The sequence below is a fragment of the Paramormyrops kingsleyae genome, chromosome 18 (genome assembly GCF_048594095.1).
Source record: "Paramormyrops kingsleyae isolate MSU_618 chromosome 18, PKINGS_0.4, whole genome shotgun sequence".
Taxonomy (NCBI): domain Eukaryota; kingdom Metazoa; phylum Chordata; class Actinopteri; order Osteoglossiformes; family Mormyridae; genus Paramormyrops; species Paramormyrops kingsleyae.
In genome coordinates this window covers 25,187,517-25,208,398 of record NC_132814.1, presented here as the reverse complement: position 1 = coordinate 25,208,398, position 20,882 = coordinate 25,187,517, and the positions used below count along the sequence as shown (strand labels likewise).

Genomic DNA, 20,882 nt, shown 5'->3' with positions numbered 1-20,882 from the left:
GGGGTAGAAACTGTAGAGGTTGGGGGTTTGGGAGAGTTGGGATTAGATTTAGCACTTTTAAGAGATCTGTAAGACATCTTTCCTGATTTGGCTTCTCTTCCTGTTGCAATTTTTGTCAATCTTTTTAATTTTGTTGACTCTTCAGTTTTGACCAAGCAGATGTATCTTGGATAATTCTTTGAGTTCTACAATTCTTCTGGTTCCCTCTCAAATCAGTTACTGGTGTTTTCCTTCAAGGCAATGGGTATATATTTTCCAAATCATTTCTGGATGGACTTCTTGTTCCTTTTCGGCCTTATTTGGAGCTTGCACAGTAGTTCATGATCTTTTCCATGATCTTCTCCAAACCACATCTTTACAATTATGGATTGACCTCCTCCATTATTTGGTACTGAGAATGTAATCTATTTAATTTCTGTGAAGTCCATATGGTGATACCTGAACGTACAGGCATCACTTTGGTTACACTAAATGTATTGACAATAAGTATGTTATTGGTTTCATGGAGGCTGATTAGTCACTCTCCAACTTCTTTTCTGCTTCCAAGCCAGCCCACCTTCTAATTTCTAATTTTGGCATTCCAGTCTCCAATAAGATATACCCCATTGAGCACATCTTATTTGCATGTGCTTTCAATTTATAACAAAACTCTTTCATTAAAATAACATTTAAAAAAACTAGAATATATTTGGGGATATGGGCCACAGACACTCACAGACACCTAAAGAAAAGTAGATGAATTAAGTAACCAAACTCCTGGTCCTAATGTCATAAGAACTGAGCTAGAGATCCTAGTGTCTAAAAATGTTTGAAAACACATATGAATGATTTGCTTTCAAGCAATACTCAGTTTTTCTGAAATACTTCATGTATAAGGATTCATTGCTATTACAGGTCAATTGTTATGGGGCAGAAAAAAGAGAATTAAGTGACACCTTACAAAGGCTTAGGAGAAAGTTTGATATTGGGGCGGGACATAACTTAATAATTCAAATATAAAGGTCTGTTTATTGGGGGGGGGGGGGGGGGGGGGGGCGGACGGACGAATGAAGCCAAATTATATACTGGGGGGTACACATTCCACCCTTCCCCTCAGTTCCTGTGCCCTGCTATTATGCTATTACAGAAATAGCACTGCATGCTTACTGTTATAAACTGTACCCTTATACCACTGCAGGTTGAAGCCCATGTTGCACCCTAGGCAAGCCGCTGATACCTCTATACCGCCCAGGTTCACGTGTGGGCTGAGGGGTGGCGACGGCTGTCAGCTAAGCTGATGCCCCTTCAGAAAGCCTCTACCTGTGTCCCCTAATGTGTTGACAAGCACTGCTCAGCACAAATATATGAATATATCAATACTCATAGATCGCCGTATGATAATCAAAAATATAGACGTACAAATTTGCTTTACCTGCATGAGTGTGCTTTTTAGATAAAGTGTAGCAGAATCTACATGTCGTATGAACGCGGTTGTTCAGAGTCAACAGGCTGTTTTAAAAGATACAAGGCAAGAATATGAAATGTTATGGTTGAAATGATGTTTATATACGGACTCTTTGTGGCTCGTGACAGTATGAATATCGCTCTCGAGCAGATAACCTTGGCCTGCTGAAGGAGATGACGGAAATACTGCAACAGTACAGTGACACTGCACGTGCATGCTCGCGAGCGTGTTTCTGCAAGCCAGTACTCCTCTCACCCCCAACTTTTTTTTTTCAGGTACGAAGAGTGGGCGGCTAAATGACGTCAGCCTGCTTGCAGCGCTCGCAGCTATTGGTCCTTAAACATTTGGGAAAACTGAAAGTTAACGAAGGGGTGGATATGAGCTTCTGCGCGTAGTGGTACATTTTACTGCCCGTCTATTACTATTATACTGAACACTGGGTCGAGTAAACCAGCTTGTGGTGGAAAGGTTGAGCGTTTTACAGTAATAGCGCGTGGGGTGAGCAGACGCCATCGTACTTTATATTTCAGCCGGTTTCTTGACGCACTCCGCCATATGGAGTCCCACAATGAGACACCATTCCACCGAGAGGAGATCAACAGCACAGTATGGGAAGTACCCGAGAAGTACTTATGCCTGAAGCAAATCGGGACGGGGGCGTATGGTTCTGTTTGGTAAGTCGCTAACGAGTAAGTTAGCTTTAGCATTTCTTTTCTAGAATGGGTCATATCTTATTGCCTAACGATTATTTTGTCAATAGTGTCTTTTGTTTGTTTTGAAATTATAACCGCATTAGTGCGGATTTCTCAATCGGTTGCTGCACACTGTAGCACCTTCTAGGTGACACATTGTGTGTTTCATGTTTTCTGTAGTCCGAGAATAAAACAAATTTTATTTAAAAAAAAAACTTTTCTAATTGGCTGAAATCTTTATTATTTTACGGGTTTCTGGGTGCATACGATGCAATTGTGTCATGGTGTCGGTGCTCGTTTCGCAATATGAAAGTCCCCCGGCGCTGTCGACGCTTGTGGGTTAAAATCTCGTCTTCCAGACTTGCTCCCCTTCATTTTCCGAACCGGTTATATATAAATATATAAATAAAACCATTGGAACCACTGCAGTAGTTTCCTAAATAAATGTTTTAGCCCCAGACTATATATATTTATCGTTCCTAACTACTGCATGTAGTGTATAATATAGCCTACTATATTTTATAGAGATCTATGGTAAAATTAAGATCTTGGAGAAAAATTGCATTAAAAATGAAATGGATATAGAACAAACAAAAAGCAAAAATTTTAAAACTTAAACTGTCGAAGTCATATAGGAACGTCCTGGTAAAAATAACACTGTTCACTCAGAATTATTGATCTGCACCATTCTGCTGTGGGTGTCAGTTATATGCATCACGGCCCAGGGAGCAAAAGAAAACATAAACTGGTGTATTATGTAGCCATCCGTCTTCCTGGTGAAAATCGCAGAGGGGCCTACAGCCGATCCCAGGCTTCGCCAAGGCACAAGGCTGTCTGAACAGGACTCCTGTGTGTCATTGTAAACTCTATATAAAACAAGGGGGGATTTGCAATTACTGTACGTAAGATAATTACTATATCTCTAAACATGCTCCGTGTTTCTCAGAATATGAAAAATTTTGCTAAATGGTACTGAGATTGGTCCTGCACAGCTAGTCTGTTTTCTTTATTATTGATTCAGAAGAATGCGCTTCTGTACTTAAATGTGTGTTCTGCCTTTTGTGGACCACTGTCATTTAGGATGTATTGACTTCCAAAAGTGTTCTTTTCAGAACTTTAATTTACACTTAATCAGACACCGTCTGGTTGTTATATACAGGATTAAAGGTGTAAATAAATATTTCCCATCAGGTTCAAATTGTAGATTGCAGAAATACTCTAATGTAAGCAGATTAGTCATAGCTTGTGTTCCAAACTTCATGGATAAATGAATAACGGAATAACTATATTTGTCTAACTATGTATTTGGAACAGCTAGGAGAGAAGCGTTTGAATTAAATCTAACAGTCACACAACCTGCTGACTTCCTGAAGCCATAATGTAGAACAGTTTTTTTCTCTTTCAGTTGAGTGGTATTTGATCTGTGGCTGGGGATTTTTCAGGCAGCAACAATGCATGTTTGTTTGGTTTGGGGGTTAGAGTTGTGAGAGGATGTGCTTCAACTAGGGGTGTGCAATTTGATGATATTAGATCGTGAACAATTAAAATGTCTTTATGATCTGCCTAGTTACTGTGAGATTGTTAGTATCATGATTCAGTGCACATCGGTGGCAGTTCTATAGCTAATACATGCATCTAAAGTTGTTTTGTCAGCCAAATCTGTTTCAACACACCAATAAACTGGTAATAGCAAGCATTAAGTAGTGGCTTGGATTTCTTCATTTCGCATCCTCGTCCTATCATGTAATCTGCAGCATGCAACACATTCCCTATGTGGCAACGTAGTGGCATGGACGACATTCAGGAGTTTATCCCAAAAATGAATTCGACATCCGTGATACGGAACTTGTTTGGATTTTCCAAAACCGACACGTCGCAAACAAGTTATTTGCAAAAAGGTTTGCACGTTGGATGGCAACATGATTAACCCTCTTCACCACCTCAAAAGAAAACGCCTGAAAGATTGTAGATCGTGATCCTGCCTGAAAAAATCATGATATTTTTGCCATATCGCCCACCCCTAGTTTCAACTTACAAAGAAAGTCCAAAGAAAAGATGGTAATAAAACTCATAAAAGATAAAAACACTTTCATCAATCAAACATTTTCATCAATTGTTAGATAATATCACTAAATATAATTACTATGTACGGTGATGGAGTTTTCCCTAATATTTTTTCTATAACATATGTGAAGTATGGGAATAATTTCATGAAGTAATTTCTTCTGTCCTAATCACTCATTGCCTATAAAAGTCTGCCACTTATTACTTAAGGGATAACCCATGACTAGATGTGCAGTTATTATGGCTGTCGCAATCATGAAATATTGTCATGGAAATAGTGATAGAAATATGACATTTCTGTTTCATCCATTTCTGGCAATTATGTAAAATTGCAGTCAGCTCAAAGAATCGCGATCAGGCGATTATGTGATAATTGTGGCAGGCCTAGCGGTTATATATAAAAAATAATGAATGACAACTTGGTATTATGCAGCCCAATGTAAAGTTGGAGTCGATTATTTTTTATATAATGGCACACTTCAAAGTGTTTTATTCTGCTTATCCCATAAATAATAAAAAATAATAATAGAACAAACTAGTCACAGTTAATTTTTTAAAAGAAAATTATTTCAATTAGCATTTAATAATGATCCAATGTACTTTTTTAAATTACTAAAAATGTAGTCCCTATAAGGACAGTATGTTTGGTCAGACTATGTACTGGAAGCAATAGAATAGAAACCATTAATAGACAGGAGCTTGTGTTTTGAAGACCAAGGAAAATTTATATTGATTAGAATGACAGCTTATTTATGAGTAAAAAGTCAAACAGGCTTTTATATTAACATGTTTAATATAGCATTAAAACACTTTAATATAGAACTGTTATTAGATTGTTGGAACTACCTGTGCAGTTACTCGAAAACAATCAACACCCACATGACATCACTGGACCAATAAGACAATAGCATTTGCCAAAGCTGTGGTATGATAAAGTATAATGATTTAGGACTGGGGTGGCCAATCTTATCCGCAAAGGGCCGGTGTGTATGCAGGTTTTTGGGATAACCTTTAGGTCAGCTGTTCAAACCCAGGTGTGAGAAATCTTCAGCCAATCAGTTTTCTTATCAATAATCTAATTAGGGAGTTGCAGCAAAAACCCGCATACACTGCGGTCCTTTCCGGATAAGATTGGCCACCCCTGATTTAAGAGAGAGTTGAATAATAGATAACAGCTAAAATATGTCCAATTAGCTGGAGTAAAGCCTTTGTTTTGGCTGCTGGTCTTATTTACCTTTTAAGCTCTAATGCTGCGTTCCATTTATCTTGGAGGTCAGATCTCGGAACTGGGAATGACGTCACACACAAGTTAAACGTGTTCCAGTACAAGAATTCAGAAAGCTATTTAACAATATTAGGGACCTTGTCGGATTAAAGGTACCTCAGTTTAAATGGGCTTTATCTTCGTTCACTTGCATTTAGCCCAGACTACTTTAAATCCTGAGAAATAATCCGACTATGCATGGAATTCAGTTCTAGCCTGGTTACGTGTTAGCCTCTGTTAGCAATATCAGTTCATAACAACACATCACGCTGTGTTTTCTGCATAAAACTCTGTAGTAAACCGTCCAGTAATAAGTTGGACAGTATTGTGTGTACAACCGATTTAACAAGCCACAAATAAGACATAAGTGCTAATAAACAGTATAAAACTACAACTTTCACTTCTGTTGATAAAGGGCGCAGCCATCTTGAATTCTGAGGTTGGGGTTGTGTCGATTCCTCCGAGTTCACAAATTCTGACTTGAGGGGGCGTTCCAGTTGAAATTCCGAATTACGAGTTGAAATGGAACGCAGCATAAGAACCTCACCTTCAGCACAGCCCCATAACCCAGCCCTGCCTGAACCTTCCCCAGCTCAGCGAAGAATGAGAGGACCAAAGAGCAAGTGGCTATCAAGAAGCTGCACCGGCCCTTCCAGTCAGAGATCTTTGCCAAACGGGCGTATCGGGAGCTGCGGCTACTCAAGCATATGAAGCACGAAAATGTGAGTGTGGATCCCCAAACCCGTTCAGGGGCTCGAGCCAAATGATCTCTACAGAAACATATGGCCCATTGTCTGATGCTGTCTCTTGTGTTGAGCCCCTGAAGTAAGGATACATAAACACACAGGCCTTTACCCCCCCCCCCCCCTCACCCTACTCCCAGGTAATTGGACTGCTGGATGTCTTTACTGCTGCTTGTAGGCTAGAGGACTTCCAGGACTTGTGAGTACGCCAGCATGCACCCTTGCACCTTCACAGAGGATTGCTTCTGTTATTTATTCATAATTTTTGCCAGTACTGCTGCTCTGAATAACACTTCATTTGCAACAGTAACAACTGCATCGGTTAGCAGAAACAGCCAGTTATTAAGGAAGCCACCCAATTGTCATATCATAGTCAAAAACAGCTGGTAATTTAGTGCTACAAAATGAACCTTTTTTTTTTTCCTTTTCAGCTACTTGGTCATGCCTTATATGTACACAGACCTGTCCAAAGTGAGAGGCCTTCTGTCTGAGGACCGGCTGCAGTTCTTGGTCTACCAGATTCTCTGTGGACTCAAGGTCAGCCCTCAGATGCCTACAGAGGCAGCGTCCGTATAGTTATCAGGAGGCCATCATTACCATGTCAGTGTTGCTGTAGAATATGGACAATCTCAGACACATTGGGGCAGCTGTCCTTCCTATATATACTATGTTTAAAACCTGATTTAAAACTTATTTGTGTAACCTTTGCTCATTCATTTTGGGCCACACAGAATAGGAAACATGAGAAATAAAACAGTAGTTTGGTCATTGATAGGACTGTGTATGTGGCTTGACCTCATCATTAATGGTACATGTATATTAATGTACACTCTTTGGCAAAAAAATGGGCCAAATCCAAAATTGCAAAATAAGAAGCTTATTAACAACTGATCATTGGTCAGAAAAGTAGCAATAACTAAAAACTGCACTCTCGAAACCTGTGCCACCATTTGCTCGTCACTGATCACTGCTGCAGTGAAATCCTAGGGGAAGAAGCTGAAAACGGGGACGTTCATTTACACAGGTTTCTTGTACACAATGATAAAATCATGAAAAGATTTAAATGTGTGATATAAAATTCAGACTAACACATCTGGGTTTTTAAGATTTTCCAAAATACACCATATTGCCAAAAGTATTGGGACACCCCTCCAAATCATTGAATTCAGGTGTTCCAATCACTTCCATAGTGATAGGTGTATAAGATCAAGCACCTAGGCATGCAGACTGCTTCTACAAACGTTTGCGAAAGAATGGGTAGCTCTCAGGAGCTCAGTGAATTCAAGCATGGTACCGTGATAGGATGCTACCTGTGCAATAAGTCCATTCGTGAAGTTACCTTGTTACTAAATATTCCACAGTCAACTGTTAGTGGTATTATAACAAAGTGGAAGCAATTGGGAACGACATCAACTTGGCCACAAAGTACTAGGCCACGTAAAATCACAGAGTGAGGACAACGCATGCTGAAGTGGGGTCAACTGTCTACAGAGTCAATAGCTATAGATCTCCAAACTTCGTGTGGCCTTCAGATTAGCTCAAGAACAGTGTGTAGAGAACTTCATGGAATGGGTTTCCATGGCCGAGCAGCTGCATCCAAGCCTTACATCACCAAGTGCAATGCAAGGCGTCGGATGCAGTGGTGTAAAGCACACTGCCACTGGACTCTAGAGCAGTGTTGACGTGTTCTCTAGAGTGAGGAATCACGCTTCTCTGACTGGCAATCCGATGGGCGAGTCTGGGTTTGGTGGTTGCCAGGAGAACGGTACTTGCCTGACTGCATTGTGCCAAGTGTAAAGTTTGGTGGAGGGGGTATAGAGCTGCAAAGGGTGGGGCAACTCCATATTAAAGCCTATGTATTAAGAATGAGATGTCATTAAAGTTCATGTGTGTGTAAAGGCAGGTGTCCCAATACTTTTGGCAATATAGTGTTCTTCTTGCTACTGTAGTCTATAGTCTTCTTGCTACTTGCAGTTGAGACCATTAAAAGCTAAATGTTTTACAATTTCGGGTTTGGCCCATTTTTATTTGCCCAGGAATATATTCACCACCTGACTTTGGCCAGTCCAATGACATACAAATATGGCAACTACGTTGGGTGAAGGACAAACTCATGTGTAAGTAATGTGTTTTTCCTCATTTCTTTCCACGAACAGTATATCCACAGTGCAGGTATCATTCACAGGGTAAGTACATATCTTTCTTCTCAAACTTTCTTTGTCATTTATTTGTACTGCAACAACCGAAACTTATGAAAGCAATAAATACAATTGTCTGCAAAAGTTTGGCCACCCCTGGCCAAATGACATATTTAGTCAATTGTTTAAGTGAAAAGTAGTAAACAGTGTTAAAAACATGTTTAAACATAGTTGCTTTTTATTCCATGAACATCAAAATATACAATTAAAGATGCATTGAAGAAATACAATATCATTGTGACATGGGCAAATGTTTGGACACCCTTCTACTTGGCCAGTGACAAATGATTTTTTGCTACGTTACCTCATTAAGCCTTAGTGGACATTAGGAGTTGTCACCTCTTTACATGCAGAGCTTAATAAATTCCCTGCCGCTCCAAATATCGGACTGCCTCTCAATAACCACGAGTGCCTCAAAGCAATTGAGTGGGGATCTGAAAATGAAGCTAAATGATGCCCACAAAGCAGGGGAGGGCTTTAAAAAGATTGCAAAACACTCCCTGCTTGCTGTCTGTAATGTAATCAAGAAATGGCAGTGAAGGGGAACTGTGGAAGCCAAAACATGATCTGGAAGAACAAGAAAACTTTCAGAGAGATCTTCATGTATGCTGGCCAGAGAGGCAAAGGAAGAACCTCATATGGTTGCAGGAACTGCAGGAAGGTTTGGTTGACACAGGAGTGGTGGTGTAATGTTCCACGCTGCAGTGGAACTTGCACAAACATGATTTACATGGAAGAGTCATTTGGAGGAAGATTCAGCATTTGAGGTATGCAAAACAGCATCTAGACCAGGGGCGTCAAACTCCAGACCTGCTGGGGCCGGAGCCCTACACATTTTTGGGTTTCCCCTCATTTAACACACCTGATTCAACTCCTGGCACCCCCTTGTGCTAATTATCACACAGCTCTTGAGCCGAATCATTTGGTATGAAACTGGGAAAGAACTAAGCTACACAGGGCTCCGGCCCCCCAGGACTGCAGCTTGACACCCCTGATCTAGACAAACCAGAGGCTTTTTGGAAATGTGCTGTGGACTGAAGTGGAGATTGAAATATTTGGCCACAATCACCAAAGGTATGTTTGAAGAAAAGAAGGAGCGATATTTGATAGAGACGGCACAATGTCATTTTTTCTCATCCGATATAAAAATTTTGAGTATCTACTGATACCAGTCTGATATTTTTCCCCTTCACTAACTACTAAGCATTAAATAAGACATATAAATAGATCAGGACGTCCTACCCCATCTTTTCTTGGGGGTCACAGCGATGGGTCAGGCAGCATGGGGCCCCTGGACCTGGGGGTTATGGGGCCCCATGGAGATGTGACTATTCTGCCGATGCTCAAACTGGTGAACTTCTGATCACAGGCACAAGACTTTTGCATAGAATTATTTACGTTGTGTTTGTTGCATGAGCTGAGAATATGGTAATTTCCATTTTGGGTGATATACCTTTCAGAGGTATCAACAGCTGTCATCAGGTTCATTTTCACTCTGATTTGTAGGACCTTAAGCCAAGTAACTTGGCTGTGAATCAGGATTGTGAGCTGAAAGTAAGTACACATACTATTCTGTGGGATTTTTCCTGTTTCAGTAGCAGTGATGTGGTAAGTGATGGGGAGTTTACTGAAGGGTTATGCACTTCTCCTCATGCAGATCCTGGATTTTGGCCTGGCACGACATACAGAACCTGAAATGACAGGCTATGTGGTGACCCGGTGGTACCGGGCCCCTGAGGTCATTCTGAACTGGATGCACTACACCCAGACTGGTAAGACAATCGCAACCTTTGACCTTTTACTCCCTGACATCAAGAGTGTCCTGCAATAGAACTTCACCAAGACCTTCACTGCAAAGAACTGCTTTCCAAACACCAAATATAACAGCAAAATGGAAGAGGAGGAGCTCTGTTTTTTCAAAATAGCTTAAAATGTCTTTTGATAAAAATGAGTCTGGAAAGACTCTGCAGCGTTCAGTACAAATAAATGCGACTGCTTAATGAAAACAGGAAGGACACTTTTAGGGATCTTCCAGACTACAGGGTTACGTTACTTTTAAATTGCCACATTTTAAATGTGCTCTGGCTGTTAAGCAATATATTGATCCAATTTACAAGAATCATTTAAGGAAACTCAGTTGTATCTAATATCTTAATTTATATACAAGAAGTTATTCTTGTGCTGTGTTATAGGGGTGTCCCAAGGCGATTCAATCCAATTAGGATTATTGATGCATCTTTATTTTCTGTATTTAGAAAATGTATTTATGATTTGATGCATCTCTATTATCTATAATGATTTGATTAAGCAATTAATGAATTATTCTGGTAACCTAGATTTTAGAATTTCACAAATATTACCATGAGTGCTTAATTACACACTATTAATGGAATAAAAAGCAAGTATAATCTCAGAATGTTAGTTTATATTGTTATTATTAAACAGAGAGAACATGCCAGTGTAAAACTGTCAAAAGACCAACTACTGAACTGTACAGAAAAAAAATCACACATTAAAGGAAGTGCTGCCTGATTTGGGGGGGGCGGGGGCTGTTAGCGGCGGTGAAGCTTGCCAAGTTTGCCAGCTCAGATTAGCAGAATGGCGTTGCATTATTTTTTTCCTGTGGAACGAGTAGATGCACCTGTGGGCCAGGTATAATGATGAATCCTAAACATGTGGCCAGCAGGTGCTTTGTGACTCCTTTTAAGTGCTAAAGGGGGAGACAAAATGCTTTGTATGGAAGATGACTGATCGTCCAATGTAATCATCTAAATTATTTTAGAAGTTGTATCTTCAGCTCTGGTGCTGATAACTATTGGTGCTCCTCCACTGGCATATGGGAACCGATCCGTACCCAAGCCATACTGCGAAGACAGATGAGTTCAGGGGTGGCCCGCCCCCCCCCCCCCCCCCCCCCCCCAGCGACACCAAGGGCCCCCATTTGACTGCAAAACTACATAAATACAAAATATTTCTGAGGACTAAGGAGCTAATATCAGGCATGTTACACAGACTCGTATCTCAGAATCTCTCATACACAGACAGAATCTCTCATTTTTATGTATATAATCTCATTATGATGGGAGTCATAACACAGAAATATTTGGTATAACACTGAAAACAATTTTGAAATGTAATTGTATGTAAGGTTTTGTAGTCAAACTATGTTATTGAGACATATATTTAATTAAAAAAGCATGTTTGTGAAATTTGCTAACTACTGTGGTGCATGATGGGTATGATATTTGGAGGCTACCTAAGTATCATCTGCAAATGCTGCAGCTGGCATAGGCAGGGCATTGGGTGTGAAGTTGAGTCTGGAGAGCAACAGTGACGTAAAACTGAAGAGATGCTTATTTACTGTTCACATGGTGTACATCATGATTTACTATGTGCAGTAATTTTTTTTACTGTGTGCTAATTTCTACTAGCGTGTCCGTGAGAATCGCTGTGTTATGCAAGAATCAAACGCTAATGGAATTAGCATTCACTTGTGTAAATTTGCATCACCATTCCACTCAGCTGTTTTTAAAGTAGGAGTTTGGAAATTTTCCAAGTTCCAAGTTTTTGGGAATGCATTGCAGTGTGCGATACTACTAATAATGAATGATATGTAGAATATCCCCTTCAGTTATATCTCAGTATGAGAACCAGGTTAACTTCAAACTAGCTGGCTCTAATACGGAGATATAACTGAAGGGCCTGATTATCTGTATCAGGCGTGTTAAATTAAGGCTGTACCTAAGCTCTACAGGGTGGTAGGTCTCCAGGAGCAGGATTGGGCAGCCCTGCATTAGAGGGATCGGTCGCGCTCCAAAATAGTGGTGCTTCCCAAAAGAGTTACAGTGCAAAGATTATCAGGTAGCACTTCCTTTATGTATACTAATGAACTTTCCCCTGCCATAATACGTTTAGGAAATTCACGAGTCAGCACTGCTAGTTTGTGTGTCTTCCTACAGCACATGAAGACAAACAGGCCAGAATTAGGATTGTCTTTATTTTACCCCCCAAAAATTGATTCAGACATTTCAGATAAATCCATTGAATTGGCATCCTTACTTTATGAGCTGAATCACCCTATTTCCATTTACTTCCAACTTTGAGTTTAGAAGTGTATTTTTATTGTATTTATTTATTTTTTGCAAAAAAGTCGAGAACCAAGTGATAATTTTTATATAAATATATATTTCCCTTGATGAATATAGAAAGATCTTTGTGTGATGCGTGCCTGTGGATATCTCCTGTATCTTAGTGGATATCTGGTCTGTTGGCTGCATCATGGGAGAGATGATCAATGGGAAGACTCTCTTCAAAGGGAAAGACTGTATCCTTGGTTTGTTCTCTCATTATTCCTGTGTGCTGATACCAAGATAATTATTAAAATTTCTAATTGCATGCATGCTTGATAAGCATATTGTCTAGGTAAATGGGCGAGATTCAAGCCTTAAAACTGAACTACAGATATGGACCAACTTACTCAAATAATGAAGATAACTGGTATACCGGGGTCAGACTTTATTAAAAAACTGGACAGTCAAGAGGTATGATAGCTGTCCATTTCCTGACTCTCATTACTTCACATGAAGTGTGGCTACACATGAACAGCAATCACTCACCAATCATGCATTATAACAACATAAAGCTTAGAAGTGCCCATTATACATTATCAGGCACATATACACCTCTGGAAGAAATGAACAGACCACTTTATATTTCTCAAAATCCATTTTTAATCCTGGTTTAATCCTGGATCTGCTGGCAGATGGCTACACTGAGAGACAGGCTGCTTCTAATGCTGCAATACACAAGAACAAGATGAAGTAGGAGACACTGAGAACGGCCAAAAACTTTCTGATGCCAGAGATGACTGTCAATTTATCCGGCAGTGCCTCCTGAATCGTAACCCTCAAAAATAATGGGAAACAATAAGTGGCATGAAATGCACTGTAGGACAATACATAACAGGCTCTTAGAAGCAGGACTGAAGACCCATAAAGCCAGGAAGAAGCCCTTCATTAGTGAGAAGCAGAGAAGAGCCAGGTTGGAGCACACAGAAGCATACCCATAAATTAAGAAATGAGTGAAAATTAAAATTTTGCTGTAGTTCATTTTTTCCAGAGTTGTAAGCTTTACATAACCCTAGGTAATGATAAAAAAGCTACGTTACTGGCACAGAAGTCTGAGTTGTAGTAGTGTTGAATAATGGGATCAAAAACAGTCCCCCCTGAAGCATGGGGGTACTACAGGCAGCTTCTGTGTGCTGAAGCAGGCAGGTTGGCAGGCTTCATACTCATCAGTCTTTGTTACACAGTCCTCACAGGAGCTGTCCGCTCCACAAAGGGCCACCTAGGCTGTCTTAACTTATGGCTACTATCTTGTTCAGTTTCTCCCATCGGTATCAGGTGTAGAAATGGGCTTCTCTGGGGCTTTATCTTACCTTTAAGAAGGCACTGGCAAAACATTTGGCCCAAATGCGGCCTGCACTTTGACTACTTCAACCTACATTGATTATACATGATTAGTTCTTTGCCTTGTGGTGAAAATAGGAATTATGTTTCCTTTGCTCTCCTTTTGTGTGCAAACAGGCACAAAGCTATGTGCTCTCTCTGCCCCACTACCCCCGGAAAGACTTTGCTACAGTGTTTCCCAGGGCCGGCACTAAAGGTGAGTAGATGTGCGACATCTCCCATTGTGGCTTCCTGGTGGCAAATACTTTCACTTATTTATGCTCATCTTTGATTTCTGTTGTTGGATATCTGTAGTGACACTGTAACGTGTGCATGCTGGTGTTTGGCTGTGCTTCCTCTTCCTTCAATAACCTCTTATTTCAGCATGTCTGACACTGAACACCGGAAGGTTGTTGGGCGAAACCCCTCAGAGGTCAAACATTTCTGGCAAATTCCTTCTTTTGCTAGCTGTCTGCAGCAGAAATATGAATACCTTATGCTTGTTGCTGAAATGCTTCACAACCCCAAACAACTGCTTTTGACCGCCCGAGGTCCTCAGGATCGCCTGTACTTCTAACAGTATGGCGGTGTTGACAGAGGTAATGGTCCTTTAAACTTGTGTGATACCTGCCTTTGGGGCTTGCTGTCGTGCATGATTAACATTTGCTGCTTCTGTCAATGGCACAGTGTCCTTATGTGGTCTCCATGGCAACAGTAGCTTCTGCTACATTCACTGGCTCTTTGTTAATTGAAGATAAGGGTTTTCATCATAGAAGCAATAATACTGGGACGGGAAGCCTCGTTTATTACTTCAATATGGCCATGAAATCTTATTTGATTCTTAAAAAGGGTTCATAGCTTTTGGGAAGACATAAAATTTGTTTGATATAATCTATGATTGCAGTCCGATGAAAACCACGTATGTTCATTTTTGATGATTCTCCTTTATCTAGTGATAGTATGACATCTAATTGACCAATGAAAAGATGTAGTTCAATACATGACTTCATAAAACTATTTGTTTGTATTCATTAACATTTCTATTCATGACGGTTGTTTGTATGGATTAATTTATGTAGATACTTTTAACAACTTGATAGCTAAGATCAGAATCAGGAAACCTTTATGATCCTGAAGGAAACATTACACAACCACACAGAAAGACAAAATAGATGGTATACAGTACACCACCAGAAACAACAATCTCTATAAAATAAATATGACATAAGTAAACATTTATTTATATAAAGCACTTTTCACAGACACAAGTTACAAAGTGCTGTACACAAAATTTTAACATTAAAAATGAGCATACCAAGGAGAATATGAGAAAACATGAGAGTAAAAAGAGCACTTGTAAAATATATTAGAGAACAAAGCACAAGCAGCGTTAACTCAGCTCTATTCAAAGGCCTTCTTAAACAAGAAAGTCTTAAGATGCATTTTAAGAGTAAACTGTCTCAGCAGAGCGCAAAGCTAGTGGAAGAGCGTTCCAGAGTCTAGGGGCACGATCCCCACGTGTCTTAAGTCGTGTGCAGGGGACGACTAGGAGGTTTGGTTGACTAGACCTAAGAGCCCGGCTGGCTGTGTGGCGTTGGAGAAGACTAGTTATTTACTTAGGTGCTTGACCATGCAGCGCTCTATAAATGAGAACTAAGATTTTTACTAAAATGAAGTGAACTCTGAAGTGAACTGGCAGCCAATACAGAGAATACAAAATTGGAGTAATATGTGCTCTCTGGTCAGTCTAGCAGCAGCGTTTAGTATTAACTGTAGCCGAGATATAGAGATATAGAAATGATAAATAAATAGGTGGGGGGTGGCATGGTGGTGCAGCATTTGGCACTTTTGCCTCACAAATCTGGGACCAGGGTTCGAGTCTCCACCATGGCTCCATGTATGTGGAGTTAGCATGTTCTCCTTGTGTCATCACAGGGTTTCCTAAGGGTACTCCCGTGCCCCCCCATCACCACACACAGTCCAAAAACATGCTGAGGCTAATTGGAGTTACTAAGTTTCTCACAGGTGTGCTCTGTGTTTGGTTTGCACCTCATCCTGGATTGTTCCTTGCCTTGCACCCATAACCTCTGGGATAGGCTCCAGACCCCCCCCCCCCCATGATCCTGAATATAGGACAAGTAGTTACAGATAATGGATGGATGAAAATAAATAGGTGGATGATCATGACAATAACTATGGTAAATATTACATTGGAAACATAATTGATAAGAAAATAGATATTGCGCATATTGCATATGTCCTGATTTACTGATTATGCAATCTTTTGGCCATCAGAGGGAATGATTTCCTCTGGAGTTCTGTGGTGAATTTTATGTCGATCAGCCTCTGGCTGAACGTGCTCTTCTGTCCAACCACACCACTGTCAAGCAGATGAGTGAGACTGTCCATAATCGACTAAAGTCTGGACAGCATTCTCCTCTCTGCCACTGTCAATAGTGTCCATCTCCTCCCCTCGCACAATCCCAGCCTTCCTGATCAGCTTATTGCATCTATTGGCATTGACTACTTTCACACTTCTGCCCATAAGAAATCTGCAGCATCGTGTTGCAGATTCTGAAGGAGCTGAGCCTCTGTAGGAAATAAAACCTGCAATAGCCAGTTAACTAACATCACTGTTAATTGTAAATATAAAGCAAGATAAGTCTGTATCTTGTTGACACTGACATATTTGCCTCACTGACAACAATCCACAAGTCCATTTAAAGCATTAAACCATTTACTGACTGTTGTATAGAGATTGGTTTCTATTTGTAGTGCTAAGAGTGTCTCATTATATTGTTTTAGGTTTGTTTTGTAAAGCAGTTTCTGAGAAAATGCATTTTTGCACACTCCTGAAATACTGGATCTTTGGAAATGCGTGTTTTTCATCGGACAGTGATAATATTAAATGTCATATGTAATTGTGATGCTTGGTTATGAAATCCAAATCTGAATATGGACAATGTTTGAGCTACCGTCTTGAATCCTATACACTTTTTTTTTATATATATAAATGGTGGACATTTAAAGTCTTGCCTTGTGGAAATTTTTGTTGAGGTAAATGCTGAAATCAAGACAAACATAAGAACATAAGAAATTTACAAACGAGAGGAGGCCATTCGGCCCATCAAGCTCGTTTGGGGAGAACTTAAGTAATAGCTCAGAGTTGTTAAAATCTTATCTAGCTCTGATTTAAAGGAACCCATGGTTTTAGCTTCCGCTACACTAGCAGGAAGACTATTCCATACTCTAACTACACGCTGTGTAAAGAAGTGCTTCCTCAAATTTGTTTTAAAATGTTCTCCCGCTAATTTCCACTTATGGCCACGAGTTCTAGTATTTAGACTAATACTGAAATAGTAATTTGGCTGAACAGCATCCAGACCCATTAGAATCTTATAGACCTGAATCATATCCCCCCTTAGTCTCCTTTGCTCAAGGCTAAACAGATTCAGTTCCGCTAACCTCTCCTCATAAGACATTCCTCTAAGACCAGGAATCATTCTCGTAGCTCTTCGTTGCACCTTTTCTAAGGCAGCAATGTCCTTCTTGAGGTATGGTGACCAAACCTGCACACAGTATTCTAGGTGGGGTCTTACCAAGGAATTATATAAGTGTAACATCACCTCCCTTGACTTAAACTCCACACACCTAGAGATATAACCCAACATTCTATTGGCCTTTTTTATTGCTTCCCCACACTGGCGAGAGTGGGACATGGAAGCATCAACATACATACCGAGATCTTTCTCGTAATCAGCTACCTTTATTTCAGTGGAACCCATAAAATATCTGTACTTTTATATTTCTGCTCCCTGCATGGATTACCTTACATTTATCTGTGTTAAATTTCATCTGCCAAGTATCAGCCCATTCGCTAATTAAATCCAGATCCCGTTGAAGCCTCTCTGCTGCTAGATCAGTATCTGCTACACCGCCCACCTTGGTGTCGTCTGCAAATTTAACCAATTTACTGTATGTATTTGTGTCAATATCATTAATGTAAATTAGGAACAATAGTGGTCCTAAAATTGAACCCTGTGGTACCCCACTATGAATGTAGGCCCACTGTGACATTGTGCCTCTAATAACTACTCGCTGCTTCCTGTCAGTTAGCCAGTTTTCGATCCAAGCTGCCACAGTTCCTAAAATCCCTGCAGCTTTAAGCTTTAGCAAGAGCCAACCAAGTCAGATTTTAAAAAATATATTTTATTTAAATCTCGTTATCCTCTACATTTCTATTACAAAACTACCATTATAATAGGTGTGCAGACATGTTTGTACTAAAAATTATTTATGGTGGCATTGCGGCTCAGTAGTTTATGGTGGCATTGCGGCTCAGTCAGTAGTACTGTTTCCACGCAGCCCCAGAGTTGTGGGTGCAAATCCCTCTGATCTGTATGCTTGTCATTTATATGGTCTCCCCATCATGTTAGTACATTCACTCTAATATTGTTGGTTACAATATCTGATTTTAGGTGGAAAAAGGGCATGCACAATTTTCTTTATTTCAGCCTTTGCATCAACAAAAGTTGAAATATCAGTAAAGGTATGTGGTCATTTTGGTGGGAAGGGCAACTTGTAACTGTGGGTGTTTTAACACCATGCTGTTTTCAGTTTGTGAACTTGTGTGTCTATTCTTGCCTTTCTCCAACCTTAGCGGTTGACTTGATGGAGAAGATGCTAGTCTTAGATGGGGAGGCTCGCCTAACAGCCGAGGGTGCCCTGGCACATCCCTACTTTCAGGGCTTGTGGGACCCAGAGGATACCCCTGATGCACTGCCCTATGATGACAGCTATGATAATGCCACACTGCCCCTAGAGGAGTGGAAGAGTAAGTGCATGTTGCCCATACCACAGTATTTATTAGCTTATTATGATGTGTTGCACAGTGCCATAATACTTTTTTTTTCAGAAACTGTTACGCAGTGCAGTGCTGGTGAAGTTATGCTGTTCTCTGTTGCCTCACAGGGTTGTCCTTCAAAGAGGTGAAGAGCTTTGTCCCATTCCCTCGCAGAGACTCAAAGAGACGGAACACTCTGACCATGTGACAGCAATGCAACAATGTTGACAGATCTGATCACTACATAAAAATCAACACTGATCATATTTCAGTTGCAAAGAGCACCACTAATGCTGCACAAAATCACAAAACACACAGAGACATGGATACAGAAATGCATCCAAATACAAAATATTTTGTGCACTTTGTTGTCTACATCTAAAGCCCAATTCATACTTCACTTTTCTGCATGCACTTTTGGGCTGGGGAAGGTCATGTGCACAGAAGCTTGTGTTCATACTACATTTGGCTGCCGATTTGGATAGTCACGGTCAGTGCATGCATACAGCAGTGATATTCCACCAGATGAGCAGAGGGCAGATGTATTGCAACAAACACAAATACAAACTATGTAGTGAAACAGGTGAACTTTTATGAACAGTTTTAAAGTTATTAGTCAAGGCTTGGCAAACAACAGTGTTTTGAAATATAACAAAATTAGCTGGGACCCAACCCCCCCACCTGCACTGCAAGCTTTCTGGCCAAGATTTCAAAATGCTGGAATAGTGCTACTTTTTAAAATACTGTATACCTCAGTAAAATACCTGGACAGTATGAAAAATTGGATGTGCCTGTTCCTCTGACCCTCCTCATACAGCTGCTCACCATAACTACTGCAACACCAACAACTATTCTTCCTCTACTCTTTTATTGTTTATTGGTGATCTGTGAAAGTCACCTACTGGAAACTAATCAATTATCTTGAACGTCTGGTTGATGCACATGGATGTGCAAGGTTTCCACTACAAATAGAAATGCGGGCTACACACGCACCGACCTAAGTTGTCCGCAGCCAAACCTTGGTGACGAAATTTATGTCAGGTCCCCTTGTCTGTAACCGAAAGCACACCCAGAAAAGTGAAGTATGAATTGCCCTTTATGTCACCTTGGTGTGATCAAAGAACAAATCGCAAGGAATAGGCCACAGTGGGCTTTAATTGGAACCTGTGTGACCACAACAGATGCCAGTCTATAAACCATGACTCAAGACCTTGCCATTCCATTTGGTGCCTGACAGGTATCATTCATTATGTAAACACACTTTCACTTTTGTGTTGTTTTCTCTTTTTTTTTTTTCAATTTTCATTACTTTCCAGTAATACATTATAAGTACATTCTGTCTATGAATGGATAATGTAAATTCTGTTGTTAAAAAAGTAATTTGGAATTACCTGCTATTGTTTTTATTTTGCTTGAATATGATGTACAAACTCTTTTACAAAGATGCTATGAATGGTATCCTTACATATCACTGAAAATTTGCCTTTCAGTCATACAGTTCAGTTGATCAAAGCCAAGTATGTAGTGTGTCTACATAGGTTTAAAAACAGGAAAACCAGCTTGAGTCCGTTATAGTTTACTACTGAGTGTAGTTAAATTAAGCAATGAAAAGGAAACTGCATGCAGACACCAAGATTTGCTGTACAGTAAATGCAAATTTATTTTCTATGACTAATAAAGATGGAAATAGAGCAATGGAAGAAATCAAAGGTTCTCAGTATGTTCTACTTCTCTAACAGTATCAAATTTAAGTTGACTTTGTACAAAAGGACAAGCTGATTTTTTTTATTTTTTTTTAGCTATTTAGCTGATAGCTGCAGGTTTTGTATGTTGATACATGGGCCATTTTCTTATATGTAACTTTATGCTGGATTTCCATATTAGAATTTAGGATACTTAATTCCTCTCTTTGTTAACCCCTGCTTTTACCTGTCTAAGGTAAATGTGCCGCACCTCTATGCAAATGAGAGCACTGGAAGAAATCCAGTACATGTGTGTCATGAAGTTAGAGGCATTACATTAGAAAGAAGTGAAGTAACTTGCTAGTTTACCAAGTCTAGTAATGCAAAAGGTTATGACTGTCATTATAAATGAAGCTATAGTTGTTGAAGGGGTTGTCTTATCAGGACAATCAATGCAAAGGGGAAGCAATTTTATGAGTACAATGTTAGTTTCTGATAGCTACAA

General features: G+C 40.0%; 1 protein-coding gene across 2 annotated transcripts; it reads left to right on the top strand.

Moving 5' to 3' along the window:
- Positions 1-1,744: 1,744 nt before the first annotated feature.
- On the top strand, positions 1,745-20,390 carry mapk13 (mitogen-activated protein kinase 13). Of its 2 annotated transcripts, none has more exons than XR_002840553.2 (12): positions 1,745-2,118; positions 6,057-6,186; positions 6,348-6,406; positions 6,639-6,744; positions 8,364-8,393; positions 9,912-9,959; positions 10,063-10,177; positions 12,658-12,729; positions 12,867-12,946; positions 13,991-14,069; positions 14,321-14,451; positions 18,513-18,650. XR_002840553.2 is itself a non-coding variant. In XM_023831323.2 (12 exons), the coding sequence occupies exons 1-12, from the start codon at positions 2,000-2,002 to the stop codon at positions 18,901-18,903; spliced, it is 1,092 nt and encodes a 363-aa protein (XP_023687091.2). In that variant the 5' UTR covers positions 1,757-1,999; the 3' UTR covers positions 18,904-20,390. The 2 variants fall into 2 exon arrangements, 1 of the variants encoding a protein (XP_023687091.2); XM_023831323.2 differs by lacking the exon at positions 14,321-14,451 and adding an exon at positions 18,824-20,390 and having other exon boundaries at positions 1,757-2,118; positions 18,513-18,686.
- The last annotated feature ends 492 nt before the right edge of the window (positions 20,391-20,882 follow it).